The sequence below is a fragment of the Phaseolus vulgaris genome, chromosome 3 (assembly GCF_000499845.2).
Source record: "Phaseolus vulgaris cultivar G19833 chromosome 3, P. vulgaris v2.0, whole genome shotgun sequence".
NCBI lineage: Eukaryota > Viridiplantae > Streptophyta > Magnoliopsida > Fabales > Fabaceae > Phaseolus > Phaseolus vulgaris.
This window is the reverse complement of record NC_023757.2, coordinates 27,547,356-27,572,271: the sequence shown is the minus strand read 5'-3', so window position 1 is coordinate 27,572,271 and position 24,916 is coordinate 27,547,356. Positions and strand designations below refer to the sequence as shown.

Sequence of the window (24,916 nt, the reverse complement as noted above, 5' to 3'; positions counted from 1 at the left end):
CTCAAGGGGAGTCATCTCAATTACTCTACCTATGACAAGGAGCTTTATGCTCTTGTGAGAGCCTTGCAAAATTGGCAACACTACCTTTTTCCAAAGGAATTTGTGATCCATAGTGATCATGAATCCCTTAAGTATTTGAAAGACCAAAGCAAGCTTAACAAGAGACATGCCAAATGGGTAGAGTTTATTGAGCAATTTCCTTATGTGATCAAACATAAGCAAGGTAAAGCTAATGTGGTTGTGGATGCTCTTTCAAGAAGACACACCTTGCTAAATGTTTTGGATACTAAATTTTTATGATTTGATCACATAAAGGAAATCTATAAGGATGACCTTGATTTCTCTCACATCTATCAAGAATGCTTAAAGGGAGGACACAAAGACTTTTTCATACATGATGGTTTTCTCTTTAAAGGGAAAAGACTTTGTGTTCCCCAAGGGTCTTTAAGGCAATCTCTTGTTAGAGAGGCACATTAGGGTGGTCTGATGGGACATTTTGGGATAGCTAATACCTTAAACACATTGCATGAGCATTTCTTTTGGCCCCACATGTGCAAATCCGTACATAGCTTCTGTAATAAGTGTATAGCATGTAGGAAGGCTAAGTCTAAGGTGCAACCCATGGTTTATATACCCTTCTCCCCATCCCGGACATGCCTTGGGTAGACATTTCCATGGATTTTATTCTAGGTCTTCCCAAGACAACAAAGGGTATGGACTCTATCTTTGTGGTGGTGGACCGATTTTCTAAAATTGCTCACTTTCATGCCACAAAGTAGATGATGTTTGTTTTATTGCAAATCTCTTCTTCAAGGAAGTTGTTAGATTGCATGGGCTTCCTAGAAGTATTGTATCTGACAAAGATTCTAAGTTCTTAAGTCACTTTTGGAGGACATGGTGGGGAAAACTTGGAACTAAACTCTTGTTTTCTACTACTTGTCATCCCCAAAATGATGGTCAAACAAAAGTGTTTAATAGGACCTTGGGTTAAATGTTGAGGTGCCTTATTTCCGGGAACACAAGGGTGTGGGAAAACTTGATACCTCATATTGAGTTTTCCTATAATAGGGTAGTTAATTCTATTACTTCCCACACCCCTTTTGAGTTTTCCTAGGATGATTTTGAAAAAGCTTCCTTTGTTAAAGACTTGCACCATCACATCAAGCTTCAAATTGAAAGGAAGGTAGGCAAGTATGTCGAGCATGCCAATAAGGGGCGAAAGGCATTGATCTTTGAACCCGAGGATTGGGTTTGACTTCACTTGAGGAAGGATCGCTTCCCTACTCAAAGGAAGTCCAAACTTCTACCTCACGGTGATGGCCCTTTTCAGGTCATCAAGAGGATCAATGACAATGCATGTGAGTTGGATTTACCTGATACGTATTTAGGTAGTAATTCTTTCAATATCGGTGATCTGACTCCTTTCTCTACAAGTCTTCCAAATTCGTGGACAAATTCCCTCCCACCCGGAGAACATGATGAGGACCTAGGAGAGAGTGCGCCTACTGTCCAAGCCCAACCTCCTAAGAGGATGACTAGGAGCATGCCTCAAGACACAAGGCTAGGTCAGGATTCTCCAGCCACTTCCTCAGCACCTAGCTTGCCCCAAACGATCACGAGGAGTAGAGCACATGCCTTGGGTGCTGAGCATCAGTTGGTGTCATTATTTTTAATTTCAGTAGAATAGGTGTCCTTTAGCATAAAAGGGGGTGCATTTATCACTTTAGCTTGTTTTTTACCTAGTTTCTAGAAGAACAAGCCTAAGGTGTGGTTTGACTTAGTCAAACCCTAAAGGCAACCCCATTTTTTAGGTTTCCCATCCTACTCTTGATTCTTGTTTTCCAAGGTGCCATACTCCTTGTATTTTATATGTTGAATTTGAATAGAAAAGTTATTCTACACAATTTGTGTGAGGTGTTTGTGAGACTTGTTTCCTCTTAGCATTAGGTCTCATCTTGAGTGACTTTAGAGAACTCAAGTGACGGCCATCAACACTTATCTTGGAGGAAAACCACACTCCAAGTGGTGTGATCCATTCTTAATCCACCACATAAGCATTCATTTCCTTCATCTCTTCCATTTTTCCATTTACTGCATTTATCTTTGTGTTCTTATTTTCTTATTTTCCTCCATTGTCAATTTAGTTTCCATCATGCTTGTATGTTTCCTTCCATGTTCATTTAAATTCCGCCCTTCATCATCAATCACCATATACTTGTGTTTTTCTTTTTCCCTCTTGAAGTGAACCTTCATACTTACTTAATCACTTGGTTAAGTTCGTGTCCAGTGGGGATCTTCTTTGGGTTCTCACCATATAATTTATAAAAATCTCAATCTAAAGTCAAGTGTCATATCTAAAATGGAATCATCTAAAATCAACTCACATCAAAAGGGTTCCTGAAGGAGTATCTTGAGACTGACCAGGGAGAGGTCGCTCTCAGGGACCAAGCACATGAGACACTGGTTCATGGAGAGTTGAACACCATCTCGGGAGGATTTTCTGGAGGAGGAAAGTCTGCTTTTAAACGTATGCAATATGCGCGAGCAGAGATGTCCTTGGAGGCGAGGAGACCTGATCATCCCTTATAGCCCACTCTCTACTTCGCGAGCTCCGACCTAGAAGGCGTGGTTCCTCACGAGAATTATTTAGTGGTGATATTTGTCTCACCATAGGAAGGAAGGTGCACAAAGTCTTGATTGGTCAAGGGAGCTTGGCTGATGTGATGTTTTGGGGAACATTCACGGGCTTGCAGTTGTCCCCCGACCAGTTGAGGCCATACGATGGGTGCTTGGTCGGCTTCGCAGGAGATCAGGTAGAAGTACGAGGGTACGTTGAGTTAAGGACGACCTTCTTTGATGAGATCGCAGCCAGGATGATCACCATCAGGTACATCGTTGTTAACGCGTCCTCCGCTTACAATTTGCTTTTGGGGCGACCTTCCATGAACAGATTGGGTGCGGTGGCCTCAACGGTTCATATTAAGATGAAGCTACCTTCTTCCAAGGGAGGAGTGATTACCATAAAGTCTGACCAGAAGAGAACACAAAAGTGTTACGAGAGTAGCCTGAAATGAGACTGATTTTGCGGGCCAAACGCGGAACGAGCCCATACGAGGTGGACCAACCCACACTGTCACCCCTAGTTAAGGATGTTTAAAGATCCTTTGAAATTCTTTTAGAAAGTGAAACCTAACAAACAAACATACTACTGTAGACTTAAAGGTTTATCTTTTCTCTATTGATAATACATATGGTGATTCACATACAACATACCCAAAATCAAGAGAAGAAAAAAAATACTTGGAAGCTAAATAGAATGGATCACTTACCTTAATAGTAATTATCATTAACTTAGTTAAGTATACTTTTAATTATCTCACAACTTAAAAAAGAAAAAAAAAATCTAATAACTTTAAAAAGAAGTCAGAGAATTTAGATCTTAGAAAAATGATAATTTTAGATGAATGAATAATAAAATTATTTAATCATCTATTTTAGAATATTTAGAATATAAATTTAAATAGAATTATCATTTTTATCACCTTTAAATCATTTGATCTGAAACTCATAAAAAAAAGTCATTACACTTTTCAGTACGTTTTCTATTTATAAATTTGAACTCGAAACTCTCTTTTTTAAAATTATTAAAATGAGTTTTTACTAAAAAAACATTAACTAAGTTAAATTTAAAATTAATTTAAAACAAAAAAATAACAGTAATTATATTGACTAAGTTAAATACTATTTTATAAAAAAAATAAAATTAGTATCAAAAATAATTTTTATTATTAATAAAAATTTATAAACTTGTTTTAATTTGTTATCTAACATTAGTTACTAATGTTTTATCTAGGGTTTGTTTTATCTACACAGTTAACCCATGTGTTTTTTTCTTGTCCATGTATAATGTTACGTATAGATTGATCCTTATATAAAAGGTTTACAACCTTGTATGTAATTTCATATTGATCATGATTATGTAAATTACGCATACATTGACCACATGTACTTTACCTACTAATATGATCAATGGAACAAGAGGAAGAACCCTAAGAGGCATCGCAAGAGTGAACTGGAGAAGTAATCGGTGAAGATGAGTATTGTAAAATGAATGTGTTAAAGGGAAAAAGTAAAACAGAATACAAAGCCCAATTACAACCAAATAAGGACTCTTTATCAACCCCCTCCTCTCAAACTGGGAATACTTCTCATTCCCAACTTGGACTTGAGCTCTCTGTAGATTGCAAATGCAAGAGGTTTGGTGAGAATGTCATCAATCTGCATAACAAAAGAGATGGAGAGTAACTTGAGAAGGCCAGTTGTAATCTTTTCTCGGAAGATGTGACATTCAATCTCAATATGCTTAGTGCGCTCATGAAAAACTTGGTTAGAAACAATTTGTATTGCATATTGGTTGTTAAAATATAAGGTTGTTGGTTGATTGTAGGGAATCCCAGGTTCTTGAAGGATGTAGGTCAACCACTGGATTTCACAAGTTGTTGTGGCTAAGGCTATATATTCTGCTTCGGAGGAACTTTTAGAGATTGTCTATTATTTTTTCAATTTCCATGAAATTAAAGACTCTCCCAAGAAGATAGAGTAACCAATTACAAATTTTCAGGTTTCAGGACATGTGTTCCAATCTGATTCACTGAAACCACGAAGGTGAGTAACACTGTTTTTATGAAAGAATATGCCATTCCCAGGATTGCCTTTCAAATAACGAAGAAGACGAAAGACAACTTGTTGATGGAGGGTGGTAGGAGAGAGATGAATTGGCTTAAGTTGTTGACAGCAAAAGCAATACTAGGTCGTGTGTTGGTGAGGCAGATTAGTCTGTCAATAAGTCTATTTAGATGTGGAAGAGTCTACTTCATTGAGATTTGTACCCTCTGAGGAAGAAAGCCAATATGAGTGAACCATGGGCATAGGGGCAGAGTTCATCATGTCTGTTGCGTGGAGAAGGTCCAAAACATATTTGTGTTGACATATGTGTAAGTAATCCTTGGTTGTTTCGGGCTACTCCCAGGTCCATGAAATAAGTAAGATCTCCTAGATTCTTGATCTTGAAACGAGTGTCTAGTAAGGATGTAATGTGATTGATTTCCTCATAATCATTTCCAGTGAACACCAGATCATCAACATACATAAGAATGATTATATTTTTAGTTCCTTTATAGTTTACAAAAAGAGTGATCTGCAAATGATAAAATGAATTTATTTGAAAGGACAAAGTTAGATAGTTTAGTATACCATTGGCGGCCAACTTGACGGAGGCTTTATAGTGATCTTTGTAATTTGCATACATTTTGAGGATAGGGGAGATTAAGTCCAGGAGGTGGTTGCATGTAGACTTCCTCAAAGAGATCACCAAGTAAGAAGGCATTATTCACATCAAGTTGTTTAAGAATCCATTTTTGAGAAGTTGCAATCGCAAGCAAAAGTCTTAAGATGGTTAGTTTTGCTACAGGAGCAAAAGTGTCTGAGAAATGAAGCCCTTCCAATTGAGTGTATCCTTTGGCTACCAAACGTGCTTTGTGGCAATCAATAGTGCCATTAGATTTGTGTTTCACTTTAAAAACCCATTTACTACCAATAGTCTTCTTTCCTAGGGAAAAAGAGTATTCTGTCAAGTATTGTTAGCATTAAGAGCATTGAGCTCTTCTTGCATTGCTTGTTTCCACCAAGCATGCTTAGATGCCTCATTATAAGAATGAGGCTCACTAGTAGAAGATATAGAGAGAATAGTATTTTTGAATGAAGGTGAAAGAGCATAATAAGAAATGAATTTATGAGTTGGATATCGAGTACTTACCGTGTTTGCAGTAGGTAAACTCTGAAAATTCTCCAGATAAGTAAATGTTCGTCTTTGTCTACTGGAGCATCTTAGTTGAGTGTTGTCTTCTTCATTTTGAATGGTAGTATCCACATTCTCGAGATTTGGAATTTCATAATCAAACACATCATCACATTTTATATTATAGTTAACAGGAATCGGTAAATATAGATTGTTAGGGCTTCATGCATCATTATTGTTTAATTTGTATGGAAAATGATATTCATGAAAGATCACATGCCTTGAAATCTCAATACGGTGATATTTTAAATATAAAAGAATACAACCTTTGATATTGTGTGGAAAACCGAGAAAAATACCATAAACAGATCTTGCATCTAATTTCTTTTTATTAACATTAATGGTACTAGAATAACAAGAACATCCAAACACATGTAAAAAAGGATATATCACAAGGTTTTCCAAACAATTTTTCATAAGGAGCAATATTTTGCAATAAAGGAGTAGGTGTACAATTAATGAGAAAAATGGCATGTTGAACAACAAAGTCCCAAAATATTAGAGGTAAATATGCCTGAAATAGTAAAGCACGAGTGATATTTAAAATGTGTTGGTGTTTATGTTTAGTTATACCATTTTGTTGAGGTGTTTCTGCGCAAGAGGTTTGACGAATTATGCCTTTTGAAGCAAAAAAAAAACTTTTCATAGCAAATTCAACCCCATTATCAGAACGGATACTTTTAACCTTAGTATTAAATTTTTTTTTGTGTTAGCGTGAAAATTAATAAGATGATTGTGAACTTCATATTTGGTATGCAATGGTATAGTCCATGTATAACCAGAGAAATCATCAACAACTGTCAAAAAATAACGAAAACCTTGTATACATGTTACAGAACAAGGACCCCAAATATCATCATAACTAGGGAACCCAACCATTTTAAAACAAACATTTTCTGTATGCCCATATTTACCACAGAAAGTAAATAATATGGAGGTGGTGATCCGATTGGAACTAGCACTATTGATATTGGAAATATATACAGAGATATTATTTGCTAACTGTCTTTCTTGTTCTGCAACGAGGGAAAAAAATTGGTATAGTGGGATGGGTTCCATGAGTAAAACATGTGACCTTATGTTATTGCATTGATCATTCAAGCCTCTCAAGAATTGCATAGCATGATCTTCATATTTCCTTTTACTTATAATAGAACTAATAGAGCAAGAACATTTAACAAAACATGTGGATATAGGGATAGGCCCAAAATTATCTAACTTGTCCCAAATGATTCTTAATGTTGTAAAATACCTTGTCACAGATAGATCCCCTTGATTTAAAAAATCTACCTAATGTTGAAGATAAGAAATTCTAGATAATTCACCCTGAGAGTATCTAGTTTTCAAATCATTCCAGATATCCAAGGCAATATCCATCCAAATAATACTTGGTCGAATAGGGAGAGAGACAGAGTGCACTAACCATGAAACCACCATATTATTACATCTATTTCAAGTCGAGTAATTTGAATGATCTTTCTTTGGGCAAGGATTTGTTCCGAGGATAAACTCCACTTTGTTTTTTGCATTCAAGGTCGTCAAGACCGAACGGCTCCAAGAGTGATAGTTGGATGAATCCAGCAATGGCGAAGCAAGCAACATAGTAGGTTTTTCACTTGAGTGAAGATACAGATGGATACTCACTGATTGATTCGTTTGAGAAGATGAAGTGGTGCGTTCATCCGCCATTGATGCAAGAAGAAAAGATTCAAGAAAATAAAAATAACAAAACAGAGGAAGAAAAGAAAGATAAGGAGCGTGCATCACAGCTCTTCAACCGAAGAGCTCTGATACCATAATTCGATCAACGACACAAGAGGAAGAACACTAAGAGGGTGTCACGAAAGGGAAGTGGAGAAGCAACCGATGAAAATGAGAATCAAGGGTGTGGGCCAAAGAAGAAGTCGATCACAAGGTTTGTTAGGGCCGGACTCCAATTTCCTATCGAAAGAGTAGGGTGTTACTTGAAGAAAGGAATGTACATGAAGCGTGTGGGAACCTCCCGTTTACTTGGTTGTTGTTCTTGAATACCTAGTTCCTGAGGTGCTTGAAACCCTAATCAAGAACCAAGGTAAAGAAACCCTAATCGTGAGTAAGAGATAAAACATAGAAAAGATGAAGAAGGGGTGTAAATAGAGAATACAAAAAGACACAAATGAGAAATTGAATTTCGTAAAATGAATGTTACAGAAAGAAAAAAAAGCAGAGGTGTACTTATAAAGCAATAAAGGGAAAAAGCAAAACAAATTACAAAGCCCAGTACAAGTCCCATTAGAACCTAAATAGAATTTTATCACCTACAAGTTTTTAAATTCATAAATAACTAACTTTTACCTGCATATTTCATATATCATTTATGAATTTTAATAGAAGGTATTTCCTTTGTGACAGAATGATAGAGAAATATGATTAATCCTATTAGAGATGTTTCGAGAAATATTAAGACATTTCCCCCGTACTATGGCTGCGAAACGTCATTTTAACATCGATCTTTTTAATGAAAACTTTAACAAGATTTTTTTGATAAATAACCAATTATTTTTAAAAAAATGAAAAATATGGTTGTTCATAAATGTCTAAAAAATACACCAATTATTTTATGTTTTCAAGTTTTATAAAATTATTCTGTAGCTAAATTTTAAGAATTATTTAATTATTAAAATATAATATTCAAAAAAATATTATATTTTACATATTCAAATATTATATATTTTTTATTATTTCAAAAATCAGTTAGCATTTCACGTACTTAAGGACCTAATTAGTTATTTATTCTATTATTTTTCAATTCATAACTAGATATATAGTTTAGAGATATTGTTTAAAGGTTCGAACCCAATTGTATATGAGCTAATACCTTGTTTATTTTTAGAATATTTAAATATAAAATCTAATAAATAAAAATAATTACAAAATTCATTTTTATATTGTCATATAACAATTTAATATAAAAACAACTCATTCCTGCAAATACAGAAAATGGTTGCCGTTGTTGACCGTGACGTGTTTTCCTTTATCTTCTTTGAATTTTTGTTTTTTTAGGAAGCTTCTTTGAATTTGAATGCTTCAAATTCCCAATATTTGACAAACATAAAAAATCAATATTTAACATTAAGGAGCAAAATATTATTTCATAAAATATTCAAGTAAAAAAAAAACTTGGACAATTAAAATTGATGAAATAGATGAAAGTTGAAAGACATATATAGATATACATGGTTTAAAACAAATATCACTTACAAAAAAACCTTCATATATAAATGTTTTGTTATCTCTTCGAAATACAGACAAGAGAGTTACGTGTGATTGAAACACATAAATGAAAAGAAAAGCCCACAAAGAAACTAGAAATAAAAACAGAAAAGCAGCCAAACAAGAATTGAATATACATGATAATATCTTTTAAGAAGATTGCTTAATTATTTTCAGAGGTGTGACTGCGTCGGCAGCTTCATTCACACTATAGCATGACTCTCGAGTCATGTACATGGGTAGATGCAGATTGATACCAGACTCATTGCTTCCTTATAAATACATGCCACTCCTCTGCTAAACACCCACACAGCACAGCAAAAACATCTTCTTCTCCTTCAATTCTCAAATACATTTCCATCTCTTTAAGGTTCTATCATGGGTGTTTTCACATTCGAGGATCAAACCACTTCTCCTGTAGCTCCTGCTACCCTCTACAAAGCTGTTGCTAAAGACGCCGATACCATCTTCCCAAAGGCTCTTCCTGATTCCTTCAAGAGTGTTGAAATCGTTGAGGGCAACGGTGGCCCTGGAACCATCAAGAAGATCTCTTTCGTTGAGGGTACTATATTCACTCATCTTCTATATATTTTCTGTATATGCATTAACAGCATAACATATAAAGTTAACTAACTGTGAATTGTGTGAATGAATGAACAAATGGACAGATGGAGAGACAAAATTTGTGTTGCACAAAATAGAATCAATAGATGAGGCCAATTTGGGATACAGCTACAGCATAGTTGGAGGTGTTGCCTTGCCAGAAACTGCAGAGAAGATCACTTTCGACTCCAAACTCAGTGATGGTCCTAACGGAGGATCACTCATTAAGCTGAGTATAACATACCACAGCAAAGGAGATGCTCCACCCAATGAAGATGAACTCAAAGCTGGAAAAGCCAAGAGTGATTCTCTTTTCAAGGCCGTAGAGGCATACCTTCTGGCCAATCCCTGATTACAACTGATTCAATTGAGTTATCGATATCAGTCAGTAACAAGGTTGCTTATATGATATACAAGAGTTTTATTGGCTTGCATATGAAGTGTTATCAAATCAGAGTGTTCTTAAGTTAAGTTGGCTTCCATTTTCAGGAGTGTTTTCTTTCTTATTTCCCTTTGCTGCATAATCGTGAGAGCTCGTGAGTATCTTTGTATCTTTCTTCATCAATAAATGATAATAAAGAAAATAATCACACTTTAACTTTTCTCACTCCTGTGTTTAGTAGTTTATATAGAATTTAACCCAAACTGTTATTTTTTTTTGGGTCAGTGTAGACAAATATAATTATCACTTGGGGAATAAACTTTTTTATATGAATTTGGAAGGATTATATTATTTCTTTAATTTCATAAAATAGTTACTAGAATAGGTAAAAAAATTAAAAATTATCAAAAATAAATAAATCCTATTAAAATGCTACTATTTCCGTTCAAATTTAATTATACTATTTTAAATATATTAAAATTTATTAAATTGATATAATTTATCTATTTTAATAATTTTTTAAAAATTTATCCATTTTAATAAGTAATAAATAAAATAACATCCGAAAATAATTTTTTCTTATTTGCATAAAATTCTCTTATTTGGATGGTGTTACATCAGCATGAGAAGTCAACTGATGAACAGCGTCAATACATTTCATTTCGTAGTTAATAAACAATCAAATTTAATTAAACTATCTGCAGCATTTTGGATGTAGACTCCAATCACACTATTTAATATTTTTAGGGAAAAGGTATATTTTCAAATAAAATAATCAATTATTAACAATTTTACATAAAATTGGATTACTTTATTTAATTTTTTTCATAAAATTTATGTGTATTTATTATTGTTAATAATAATTTTTTTAGCTGAATCGCCTTAAAATTTATTTAAATAAAATTAATTTAATTATTTTTTATAAATATTATATTTCACATACAATCATATATTCAAGATACTGGACAAATATTAAATCTCTAATAATAAATACTGATAGAATTTTATATACTTAATTAACACGTATTTATGATTGTATTTAACCTTCTTTCAACTTGAATATGACCCCAATACATGTCATATTTTGAAGAGTCTTAATACCACAATGACACCAAATATTAAAATAAGTCTAACTAGTTTGATTTTTTTCAAACTTTTTCATAAAAACTTTCAAATGAGAAAAAAAAAATCACAATTTAAAATTTTAGTTGTGTACAAATTAAAAGAAAAAAATTATAAAAAATATATTTTACAAATTAATTTACATAAGTTAATTTTTTAATTTATAGAAAAATTCATTTCAATATATTTTTAAACTGTCTATGAAAAAACTGGTCCAAATTTATAATATACTATTCTATTATTTAATAAAATACTTAATATATATAATATATTTATATGATATGTATCTGATTACAAACTCAAGAAAATTATTACATAAGCTTTTGTAAAATAGATAAAAAGGAACCACTAGAAACTGTAGAAAATGGGGTTAAAAAAATACGAATAAAGTTTATTTTCTGATAAGTCATTATCTATTAAAATTTATTTAGGATGTATTGTGTAAGTTCTTCAGAATAAAATAAAAATTTCTCAAATAATATCGAAAATATCAAAATAGCAAACAACTCTCAAAAATAAAAAATATTAAAAAAAGGAAAAAAAATAAAGAAGAGAAAAATGATATCTGTAACATTTCGAAATACTCTGCACGTTCTTCGGCATCTTCTTTCAACAATATCTTTAACAATACTCTCATATTTACAACCAAAATTAGAGACTAATCATGTTGAAGTAAATAAATAATGAAAGTTAATATGATTTTATTTATTTAAGAAATAAGATATTTAAAGTAACTTGGACTTAAAAAATGAGTTTGAACTTAAAATGAAGTCATTATCGTGAAAACGAATTCACCTAACACTAAATGTAATTAGTTTGAAATATTGGAGAGGGTCTCCCAACAACGACCTTCATCTGCACTTGCATTTAAAATATTGTCCTCTTAATATCTTAACTTATCCCTTCCTTGAAAAATCTGTCATAAAGGAACCTCTTTACCAAATCTTTTATTCAATTCCGCCGCCCCCTTTTGAACATGGAGTTTTGCTTTAAAACTACCCATTACAGCATTAAAAAGATTTTTTTTTTAGATTTCATTTATTCTGTTCTTATAAACTATACATAAAACTCCTTAATTATTCTACCAAATTACACTGATATAACTCTAGCTATTTTTAAATATTACTGAATCTCAAGGATACTAGTATAATTTATTTTATTTATTTATAAAATACATTCAACATCATAGAAAAATATACTTTTTTGTATCTTAATACAAAATTATTATTTTTAACAAGTGCCTAGTTGGTGGAAGATTCATTGAAATGATTCATTTCAAATGAGCATGTTCTCTAACCGGGTTAGTTGAATTAATGCATGCTTAGAACTGAGTTAAGGTGAATAAAATATTAATGAATTAAATATATTTTTTGTTTTATACTACAATATCAAATTAATTTTTGTTTTTAGTCAAATTTTAGATCTTTTAACTATTTTTAATAAATAAATTTTTTTTGCATAATTCTTTTTTCAATATTAATTTATCTCTTTTTACTTCTCCTTGGAGTCAATCAACAATTACAATATCACAAAATTAGTATCTAATACACTGAATCATGTGTACCCACCTACCTACATAGCAGATACACGGACACGAAAATACGTAAAATTTTTAAAATGTAGGACACGGGAACGCAGATTTATATATTATATAATTATGAATTATATAAATTGACAATAAAGATTTATGTGCAAGTATGTTTCAAATTATTTTTTTTGTTTTTTATTTTTATAATCATAATAACAATTTATACAATAAAGTTTTAATTTTTAGAAAATTAATGTATTTTTCCTTTTTAAAATTGTGTTAGAACTGTACTACAATTATCAGAAATCTGACAATTACTTTTTGTATTGGACACTTCACGGATACGTATCTTATAGGTGTCATACGAGTGTCGATGTCCGATAAGAGTATCGAACACCGACACGCCATTTAAGAGAAGTGTCCGAACTTCATAAGTATCCACACAAAAAAAAAATTGCATATACCTTTCAAAATATTCAAATACACTTATTTTTTTACCTACCATCAGTCATTATAGCTTATAGTCACAACCCACAAGATTTGATGGTGCATAGACACGATCGACTATTCTCTATTCATACTTAGAAATCAAAGGCGTGCCTTGTGGGATTTCCTTTTCTATTTAATAGTATTTCACTCAATGCTGCAGCAAAACCATTTGTTTCTTCTATAAAGCTAAAATTTATTATAAGTATATATTTTAAACATATAAGTTATATTACAATTGATTTATAAAAATCATATAATTAAATATTTTAAATGTATAAAATATATTTTACATTTCTAGTTAATAATTTAAACTGTGGTTTTTTTAATTACTTGTGATATAAAATATTAAATTTTTAATTTTAAAATAAAGATAAAATATGGTACAAAGATAGTATAGAGAAAAGGATAAAATTATTGTTGCTTAAGATTATTAAGAAAAAAATTATTTTTGCCTAGTAATATGGAAACTATACTTCCAAAGAATATAAAAGAGAGGAAATAGAATGTAATGACCTAAAAAGAACATAAAAGTGAGGAAATAGAATTTAATGACCTAAAAAGAATATAAAAGAGAGAAAATAGAATGTAATAACCTACAAAATAGTTTTAGAATAAAAACATATATTTTAAATAAAATATAAATATTTTATTATTAAAGTAAAAAAATATATAAATAGAAAAATTAGTTATTCAAGATTCATTTTAAAATAATTATTATATTTCTAAATTTTCTCTTTTTCTTTCATCAACCTTTTCTCTAATTTTTTGAACCCCTCTATCATCAAAATGATGATCAGAGTCTATCATTAGATTTCTAGAAGCGAATACTACAAAACCGTCTAATCAGATACAGTAAGTTCATTTTTACTCCTTTGAGTTAGTTTTGAAATTATTAGATTATCTTTGGTAAAGGTTTTGCATGGTGTTTTTAGCTTTAGGATTAGCCTTAGCTCAAAATCTTAGTGATATAGTTAGATTTTTTATGAGGAATTTGTGGTGCAGGTTAAGTTACCCTTAAGTTTTTGTAGGATTTGAGCTCTTAGTGAGCACCTACTCAAACTCAGGTAAGGGAAACTAGTTTTACTTTTAATAGAATCCTAGGTTAGAAGATCTGAATGTGGAGGTGATGTGGTCACCAGTTCCAAAATTTGTTAATGTTTTTAAGTAAAATAGTGTATTGGTTGAAATTAAATGTGAATATGTTGATCTTCATCTAAATGAGTTATTGATGGTATTTTGTTTAAGATTGAGAGTGTTGAATGGTAGTATAAATTGACTTGAATTGCATTATGAATTTAATTTAATTGTAAGAGTATATGTAATTTTTTTTAGATCTAAATGATTGGAAATTGGTTTAGAAATAATATCATTATGAGTAAAGAGAACTATCATTTTAATGTTGTAGGTTTGTGAAAATATAAGTTTGAATGTATTTTTTATGTGAAAAATAGGTATGAGATCAGTTTTGAAAAACTTTTTCTACATATCTCACTCGAGCGAGAATGGGGTGAAAAATAGGGTGCTCTTGGGTCCATTTTTGCTTAAGAAAAAAGGAATCTCACAAGTGAGACCCATTTTCGCTAAATGGGATGAATTTTGGGGTGTTCTCAAATTGATTTTCGCTCAAGCGAGAGGATTTTCGTTCAAAAGAAACCCATTTTTAAAAAAACATAAATTTTAAAGATTTACTTCTATTTTATTATTGTTTAATATTTTTAATTAATTTCTATGTGAATTTTAATTATATAGTTAATTGAAAATATTTTAGTCTTTATATGTTTATGTAATTTTTGGTTTGTTTGCTTTATGTTTTGGTATGAGTAACTAGTGTGATTTTGGATCATGTAAGATGTGAAATATGAATTGTAATCAAGACATAATATTTTTAGGAAAGAAAATATCGTATTGAGATTGTTAAGATGTGCATTGACTAGGGATTCGTCTAGAAGGAGGTATACTGATTCTCCTGATATATTGAAATCATATAAATGAAGATTATCAAGTATTGAGAGTCAAAGGAGGTCCATATGATTTTGTCTGGAGTTTGAAATATAACCTGGTCTTTCAAGTCATATGAATTAGCCATATCATACTAGGTGATATATTTTGAAATATTGCATGAATGTGATGTGAATACGTAAATATTTAATTAGATATTGAATGTATATTTTAATTTAGTTTTGTAAATCAGTATTTAGGGTGCTTTGTTGTAACAGGAAGGGATTTGATGTTTGTAACACTTATTTTCATCTAATTGTGTTGCGTGAATGAGTTTGTTCATTTATTGAGAAAAAAATAGCTATGATAACAATTATAAAAAAAATCTACAATATGTCCTTTTATTTGCCAAATTTTTATTATAAAATATTTAATATTTTGTATAAAAATAATATTTCATAATTTTACAATAATAAAATTTTAAAGAAATGGATTCAAACCAAATTATAAAGCAATGGTGTAGTTTGATTCAAGTTTTAAGCTATAAATCTGCAGAGAGCAAACCATGATAGAAACATAGAAAAATGGCCTTTTTGCCTTATGCCCAAAAACTGAAAAGTAATTATATGTATTGACTGGGAGAAACACAACTACAACTACTAATTAATTGACTGAAAACATAAATTGTGAAGACTTAACGTAAGTGCTAAGTTTTTAACGGTGAAGTGCAATAGTGTTAATTTGCTTTTCTTTATCAACAAAAAGAAAGTGAATAAAATAAAATATTTTAAAAATGCTCCAATTGTTATAAAAAAAAGTGATATTTATTCTGTCTCTTTCCCTCACAAAATATAAGTATAACCGAATGCAATGTGAGGTGTCCCAGGTAACCCGCACCTAACACGTCCCTGCTACCATAAGCGGTGACCACACACACTGTTATATTATACCCTGCAACCATAAACGGTGGCCCACACAGAGAAGACAAAACAAAATATAATGTGCCAAACGGTATCAATTTGTAATTCATAATATTAAATTTTTAATTGAAAGAAATGAAAAGTTCTTTTCCGTTAAATTTGTAATTAATATGGAAAAAAAAACTACTTATGAGGGGATAGAGTTATTAGTAGTTACATTTCATTCAGCTTATTATATTATATTATATATATATATATATATATTTATATCACAAAATATTAAAATTATATAGTTTTAAAACTTTAGTAATAAATCAAAAAATAATTAGAAGATCAATATAAAATTAACTATTACGTCTGTAAGGCTGGACACAACACAAATCCAATTTTAATTGTAAAACCAAAGAATAAAATTACGCATGAGACCATTAAATTTATTACTTATCTTTATTTTTCTCTCTTTAATTTTTTTTTGCAACGTGTTAAACAAATTGTAGTTTATGATAGATAATTATTTTTCTTTCTTGCTTTTTTATTATTTAAGTATTTTCCCTAAAACTCTAATTAATGTATTCCAACATTTTATGTTGCGTTGTATTTCAGTTCCATCCATCTGCATTATTAGCCTATATATATAACGGAAGGGGATAAAACAATTACAGCGAATGTCATGATCTTGCAATATTCATACTTTCACGCTCATTCCCACAGGCCAAAGAAAGGTACGATACAGAAACAATGAGATAAAGAAAGAAAATATGTGTTTGTATGGGTGTAGCTGAAGCAAATTTTCATTCGTAGACTATCCAAAGTCTTGGTTTCACGTGGAAGCAAACGATTTCTTATGGCCTTAAGTCTATTATCATGCAAGTATATCTATATAAAATAAAACGCATCTTCCTGCAAGGGTATGCAAGTATATCTATATGAAATATATTTTAATTATTCTAGAAATAATCAGAAAATTTAATCTAATGAAACACATAATAAAACTGTTGTCATTGTAACATCCCTAATTTTTACCCATATGTAATAAAATAAAAGTAAAACAAACAATATCTAATTAACATAAGAATATATATACAACTATCTCATAATTGTATCTTAAAAAAACATCTCTTTTCATATGAATTTTAATATACACCCAAAATTTTAAAAACAAAACAAAACATTCAAATTAAAGTTATCTCATCATCCATCTGCTCACTGAGGAGCTCTATTACCTGCAACCTCATCTGCTCCGGCTCCGGTGTAAAACACGATCATCACAGATAAAGAAACAAACACAAACAAAGAACAAGGTAAGCTAGCTATAAAAAAAATTCTATATAATTTCAAATTAATAAACATAATTCATCAAGTCTCATACAATTTCTCAAACCATCAAGTGTCTATTAAAATTAATAATTCATCTTTCACATGTCAAACTTCTACTCACTCACAACACATATACACTTGACTATACTTTTGGAAGACTCGTGCGTTGACTTAGACTTAAAGATTTTCACATGTCATACTATATTGCTATGAAATCCACACAGCTATGTGCATAAATAATTAAAATTAATAATTCATCTTTCACATGTCAGACTTCTATTGACTCACAACACATATACACTTGACTCTACTTTTGGAAGACTCGTGCGTTGACTTAGACTTAGAGATTTGCACCTGTCATACTATATTGCTATGAAATCCACACAGCTATGTGCATAAATAATCTCAATATCATCTCTTTCCTAGTATGACAGGGTTAACTCATATAAGAGGTCAAATTATTTATCTTTCAAACAACTTACCCATTCATATGAACCTCATTCGACTCTCACCATCTGAATAACTTCATTTATATGATTTCATTATCTCAGGAGAGTCAAGATATCTCCTTCTAGATGAATCCCTAATCAATGCACATCCTAAACAATTTTAACACGGTATTTTCACTAGTATAAAATATAAATTCTACAACGCCCTATAAAGACGATTCGTAAAGAACAATCATTATAAAAGAGGCGGTGGCATTTTTGTAGTTTTTCGCAAAATTTCGGTGTTTTTAATGACAGTTCCCGCCTGAACCGTCGTTATATATGTGTTTCCAGTGTTTTTAACGACGGTTCCTTGTTGAACCGTCGTTATATGTCTCCTGGAACACTTTTTTCTACACGGGCTCTCTTCTCTCTCAACTCACTTCATCTTTTTCCTCTCACTCCCTTCACCTTCCTCACTCTCACTTCACCTTCATCCCTTCACATTCCTCACTTTCACTTCACCTTCATTGCACATCCGACCGCACCACCCGCCTTTTGAACCCACCGCCCATGCACCGCACTAGGTGATGCTTTGTCAATCGCCCTCAAACTCGCCACCCCCTTACGCTCGCATCGCACGACCAACCCTAAGGTTGTGCCACCTGTCTCCCTTCCTCCTACAACCGCGCTACCACCGAAGGAGAACGCTACTGCCAGTTTTGTTCCGTCTTACCACCGCTCATCCGCGCAACTTTTTCCTGCAAAGTTAGGGTTTTAATACTCTTTATTGTTTTTAATAAATTTATGAAGACAACGTGTTGGTTGGTTCTGAGTCCGGAGGTGTTCGACCTTCGACAATTTTGATTTAGAAGAATTTTAATTAGATAATATTTGTGTTGATGAATGTAATGTAATAGATACAAAATGGGTCTTGAGATACAAGATGGACGAACAAGGTAAGACAATATTGTAAAATTCATTAAAAATAGGTAAAATTTGATTTTTGATCCAAATTTTTTTGTGGGATCTTGATTTAGTGTATAATTGATGGAGGAGTCCTCTAATTGAAGAGAAGAGTGATAGATTTAGAGTTGCCAAAAATTAGCGTGACAAAACTTCAAACGATCATAACTTTTGATAGAGAAGTCAAATGAAGACACGTAAAAAATGAAAGTTGTTAGAAACGAGGTAGCAAATCTAGATGCCAATAACCAAAGGGCATTGGCCCCACCAAAATTCCAAAAATCCATCATTTACTATCATTTTATTTTATTTTATTAGTATTATTTGGGTATTTTTTTAGGTATTTTGAGATTTTAGTTCTCATACTTACACTTATCAGAAAATTCTGAAATTTTACATAATGTTTTCTAGTATAAATTAGATATTTATCAAAAATCATTATGATTACATTACATTCACAAATTCATCTATTACTCATATATTACATTACATAATCTTATGTGTGTTCTAACATGAAATCTTATTATTTCAGTGCTTATTCTGAATATAACAGGTTGAGTGGGAGGAGAAATGAAAATGCAAATGCAAAGAAATTCACTTTGATGTACCTTAAGGTAACCATGTATAACACTTTATAATTACATAAAACTTTTCCATATATTTATAGAACTTTTTGTACACTTTTATATATTTAAATTATAATATTACATGTATTATTGTTCTGGAAATTCGATATTTTATGAAGGATTAGATTAGAGTAAATATATAATAATAAAAACTTTTTTCAAAAAATAAACACTTATAACAACAGTTCTCCATTAGAACCATCTTTAAAAAGCATTTATAACGACAATTCTAATGGGGAACCGTCGTAATAAGTGTATTTTTTTAAAAAAAAAATATTGTTATTTGGTAGAACAACGACTTGTTGTTAAAGTGGTTTTATAACGATGATTCTAGAACCGTCCTTATAAATAGTTGATTTATAACAACACTCGCAGTAACGACAATTCAGAAACCGTCTTTATATAACCTTTTTAACCGTCGTTAATGAGTTGTTTTGTACTAGTGTTTCTTTTCTGAAAATACTATGTCTTGATTAAAATTCATATTCTAAATCACACAATATCCAAAATCAAATAATCAAATCAAACCAAAGTTTAGGGTTTTCAAAACACACAACAATTCATTCATTAATCATATAAATATCTAATTAAAGAAATTTTCAATTAAATATACATAAAAGAAAATTTTGCATAAGTTATAAGTAAATATACAAAAATAAATAAATCAACCTTTTAAAAGCAAATATAAAAATTTCAGTTACAGAGAGTCTAGCTTGAACGAGAATTTGCTCGCTTGAGCGAGAATAGTGTTGAAGATGGATGAAGCTTCTTCTGTACCCAGTCTTAGTGTGTGTTTGATGTAGAAAATAGCTAGTTTGCTTTGAAGATTGTAATGTGTTTTTAGATGGTCTTGTAATTAGGTTTGTGTGAGTCTAAGGTTGTCTTTTGCTACATGACCTATCCTAGATGCCTAATCAAGGTGGAAAGATCAAGTACATGAAGTGATTAAATGTTTTTCAAAAAGATTTTTAGAGTTTTCTCGAGAATCAGGATATTGCACACAAATAAATTTGTTTGTTTGAAAAACAATAGGTTTATTTTTGTTCTGCTGAAAGGATTTTCGAAATTCTGTTAGGGCACCAAAAGTACAACTCAGTCAGTTATTTCGGTTAAGCTGAGCTGACAGTTTTTTTAAAAATTAATTTGTTAGTTTTAAATTCAATATGTTGTTTTTATAACAACTTTTTAATTGTTTTTTGAAAAGTTGTTAGAAATTGATTTCTATATAATGAAAAGCTTTTATCACATGAAAGTTGTTGAGCAATCATGATTTTAACAAAGATTAAACGTTTTCTGTGAGAAGAAGGATTGAAATGAGCTTTTGAAAGGTTTTTCCAAAGGGATCTTCAAGTGTGCTTGTTCTAGGAGAACCTTGATCTTGGTGAAGGTGTTGGTACTGTTTTGTTGCAATTGGGACAACTGGTTTTTGTTCTTGCATCTTCTTTCAGGTGTTATCCTTCCTTTAATTCTTGTTTGTAAAGGTGGTTGTGTTAGTCACTCCTTGATAGAGTTTCTTGGAGTGCAAGGTGTGTTGAAATAGAGTTTTTCAGCTTTGGTTGTATGGTTCTTGTAGGGTTCAAGAACTGTTGTGTGTTGTAATTGATTGCAACTGGTTTTTAGAGAATTCCACCTTGGAGTAAGGTGAAACTGGATGTAGCTCATTATTTGTGAACCAGTATAAAGTATGCTTGCATTGTTCTTCTCATCCCTGCACTCATTTCTGATTTCTAGTTAATCTGTCAAGAACGAAATCTGTTCATTTGAAATTAAACTTGTTATTTCATTGGAAAAGTTCATTAAACATAAACAAAGCATTTTGAATATGTGTTTTTAATTGGCTTAAGGACGAACAATTTTCTTCATTAAATCTTTGATAAAGATTCATTCTCTTTGAAGTTTTGTGTTGAATGAACTTGATTTATCTTTTGGTATAAACTGTGTTCTTCAAGCTGTTAAAAATTAACCAATCTGGTTCTGTTAACTTTCACTGTTTGATCTCAATCCTAATTTGAATAAGTTCTTATTGTGTTAAAGTGTTTTGAAGAATCAATGTTCTTTTTCCTCTGATATACTGTAAACCAGTTTGTGTTTGCGAAAAATTTATAACTTCAATTCATTCCTCCCCTCTTTAACTTAGACACTAATAGACCCAACAAATAGGTATCGCTCAAACGAAAATTCTCTCTATTGAGCGAGATTCAACCCGAGAGCACCTAGATTTTCATCTCATATCTCACTTAAGCTAGAATGGACTCGAGAGCACCCTGTCTTTCCATTTTATTTGCTTGAGCGAGAATTATCTCGCCTAAGTGAGATATGCAAAAAAATTCTGCATAAACTTGTTTAAATTCTAAACCAACATTTCATTCAATTCATAAATTTATAAATCTACACATTACATTGACAGTTTCTACTCAAAATTATACAAGCACTCTCATTGAGTCATTGAGCTATTATGTCAGTCTATACATATATATGATTTCTAAATCAAAATCATTTAAAAACAACCAATTCTCATCAAACATTTCATTTAACTTGATTCAACAAACTATTCAAGTACATTCATTAACTCATTCAATTCCAAACTTATATACATTCTACAACATCTACTATATCTACAATTTCACATTTCAATTTCAATCAAATTCCAATCTACTCAAAACAAGAAATCCTACAAACAAAATTTGAAACTAGTGACCACGTCACCCCACATTCAGATCTTCTAGTCTAGGGTTCTATTGAAAATTTAAACTAGGATCCCTTACCTTTATTTGAGCAGATGCTCATTAAGAGCTCCAAATTCTACCAAACACTTAAGAGTAGCTTAACTTGCACCATAAAGTCCTGATCAAAATCTAACTATATCACTAGGACTCTGAGTTAAAAAAGACTAATCCTAAAGCTAAGAGAATCACATGCGTAACCTTAGATCGAGACAGACCTACAAGTTCAAAATTTGACTCAAAGAGAAGAGTAAAATTGAACTTACTCTATCAGAGATTTTGATCGGGCAATCTTGTAGTCTTCGCTTCCAAGAGTCTAATGGCGGACTCCGATCGTCAAACGGATGAGTAAGGAGGTTAGAATCTTAGAGAGAAGAGAGATGAAAGGAAAAAAGGAAAGTTCTAGAGAGATGGTGGTTCTTTTAAAATGAAACCTGAATAACTGAATTTTCTATTTATATGTTGTTTTCATTTTATTAATAAAATATCTAGATATCATTTAAAATATATCACTTCTACTCTAGTGTTAATTTCTATATCCTTACAGAGAGCAACTTCACACTAACCTGGAGCGCCTATAAATTAAGTTCATACCATAATTATAAGCTCATAGGCACCCAAATAGAATAATATATTGTTCTTACATATGGGGCTGGGAAGAAGTCATTATTTTTAACAATGGTAGATTCGGTCCTGAACTTTGATCTTCAATCGTAATCTAAGGTTGGATATATACAAAAGACACTTTGACGCTTAAGTCAAGGATTTAGTGTTGAGAATATTAATTGTTATGATAAATGTGTATCTTTGTCTTGGATGGAATGCATATTTATAGTATCATAGTGAGTTTTCGATTCTGAGTTTGAATTAGGACAAGTCGTTGGATTAATCTCAGTCTTAGAGTATCATCTCATTCTATTATTATGCTAATCTTGTTGTATTGGAAAGTGCTTGTTAAATCTGAAAATCATTATGAGCACGCCGGTCAAATGGTCTTAAAGAGACCGACCCATGTTCAGTCCTTAAACAATGTGTAAGGAGGTTCCCTCTATTATGATAAATTAAATATTCAGAGTTACAAAAAGAACCGCAAAAACGTAAAAGAAAAAGGAGATAAAGGATTGTGCGAGAAGAATTTGAGCAATAACGAGCGAAGAACAAAAACCCAAAAACGAGAGCCTCACGATGTGAAACAGAGAAAGAAGAAAGAGAAAAATATTATTGTGAATCAGAGAAATTAACACTGTGATCGGAAAAGGTGTTTTACAGAGGTATAAAAAGTAAAACCCACTGGGCCAAAACATTAGGTCCATAAAAGTATAAAGACGGTGCAAAAAGTAAAGAGGGCTTGGGCCCAAACAAGATAAAATAGTTTATCACCCTCGGCACTTACTTAACAATAAGATATTTGAATTTTAATTCTTTGCCAAGCTATTAAAAATTTTGGCTAACACTCTTACACTTATAAGTACACTTTAGTCAGAAATCAATTTGGACAACTAAAGAGATGGATGGACCAATATAATATTTTTAGAAAATGAATATATTTGTGAGAAAAAAAGAGAGTGACATATGCAATGTATCAATTTATTAATGTTGTTCAAAATAAATTGATTATTTTTCACTTGTATTTTAAACTAACATGGTTGACTATTTTCTCTCATTAATAGTCATGCTCTCTCTTTCTTATTCCTTTGTGGAAAAAACATTCTTGGTAAATCAAGAGTTGACGTCATCAAGTCTATGGCCCAATAAGAAGACCGTGGCCCAATAGTGGGTACTCAATTACAAGAGTGGAAAATTTGATTAAAAAGGATAGACAATTGCTTCCTGCATCCAAACAATTATGACTGGCACCCGACGAATTTTTAAAATTCCCATTCTTTTCTTCACTTTGAAAAATAGTATATGGTGAGGTGCAGAGGAAGTTCATTGTTGTGGTGAAGCTTTGCTTTGAGCTGCAGAAGAGGAGGCTTTAACGGAGTTGTGCACGGACGTTCAATGTAAGATGCGGTTGTCAAGTTAATGAGGTAAGTAGACATTTGAACTCGTTTTTGGTGTTTCATTCAAACTGAGTTGGTCCCGGATATCGGCATCCAGAAGTCTGGTTTTTGCATTACGGATGTCAAAATTTGGAAGTATGGTTTGTTGCTTCCGGACGCCCATGTCTGTAGCTGAAAATTGGCTTACGGAAGCCATTAATCAATTACGGATAAAAATATCCGGAAGTCATTAATCAATTACTGATCAAAATATATGGAAGACAATAATGAACTATGGATAAAAATATCCAGAAGGCAATGATCAACTACGGATAAAAATATCCGGAATACACAACTCAATTACGAATATAAACATCCAGAAGTCATGTGAGTGTACCTTAACTTCTTCAACGATGGTTCCTTCTCTGACTTCCGAAGCTGACCGTGGCGACTGCTGCTTTGCCTGCGATGATGAAGGTAACTGACAGTGATGCAAACGAACAGAGACGAAGGTGGATGACGGTGATGGTTGCGCCTGTGGCTGTTGGTTCACGCACAAACGAAGAAGAAGAATAATAGGATTGGGTGCAGATCACACTTAAGGTATTTTCAAATTCATTAAAGATAGTTTAGTCTTTTCCTATATGCGATTGGGTGTCAATCCAAAATGATCGGATGCAGGAAGGATAATGGTGTAAACGAAAATATATCAACTTTGATTATCCAATTATAAAACAATGAAAAATATAATGTAACATTTAATTAAGCCCTAATTCAACTATA

The 24,916-nt window shown here is 31.6% G+C and overlaps 1 protein-coding gene across 1 annotated transcript; it reads left to right on the top strand.

Moving 5' to 3' along the window:
• Positions 1-9,142: 9,142 nt before the first annotated feature.
• LOC137839027 (pathogenesis-related protein 1) lies at positions 9,143-10,319 on the top strand. The gene is made up of 2 exons (XM_068648155.1): positions 9,143-9,671; positions 9,778-10,319. The coding sequence occupies exons 1-2, from the start codon at positions 9,488-9,490 to the stop codon at positions 10,062-10,064; spliced, it is 471 nt and encodes a 156-aa protein (XP_068504256.1). The 5' UTR covers positions 9,143-9,487; the 3' UTR covers positions 10,065-10,319.
• The last annotated feature ends 14,597 nt before the right edge of the window (positions 10,320-24,916 follow it).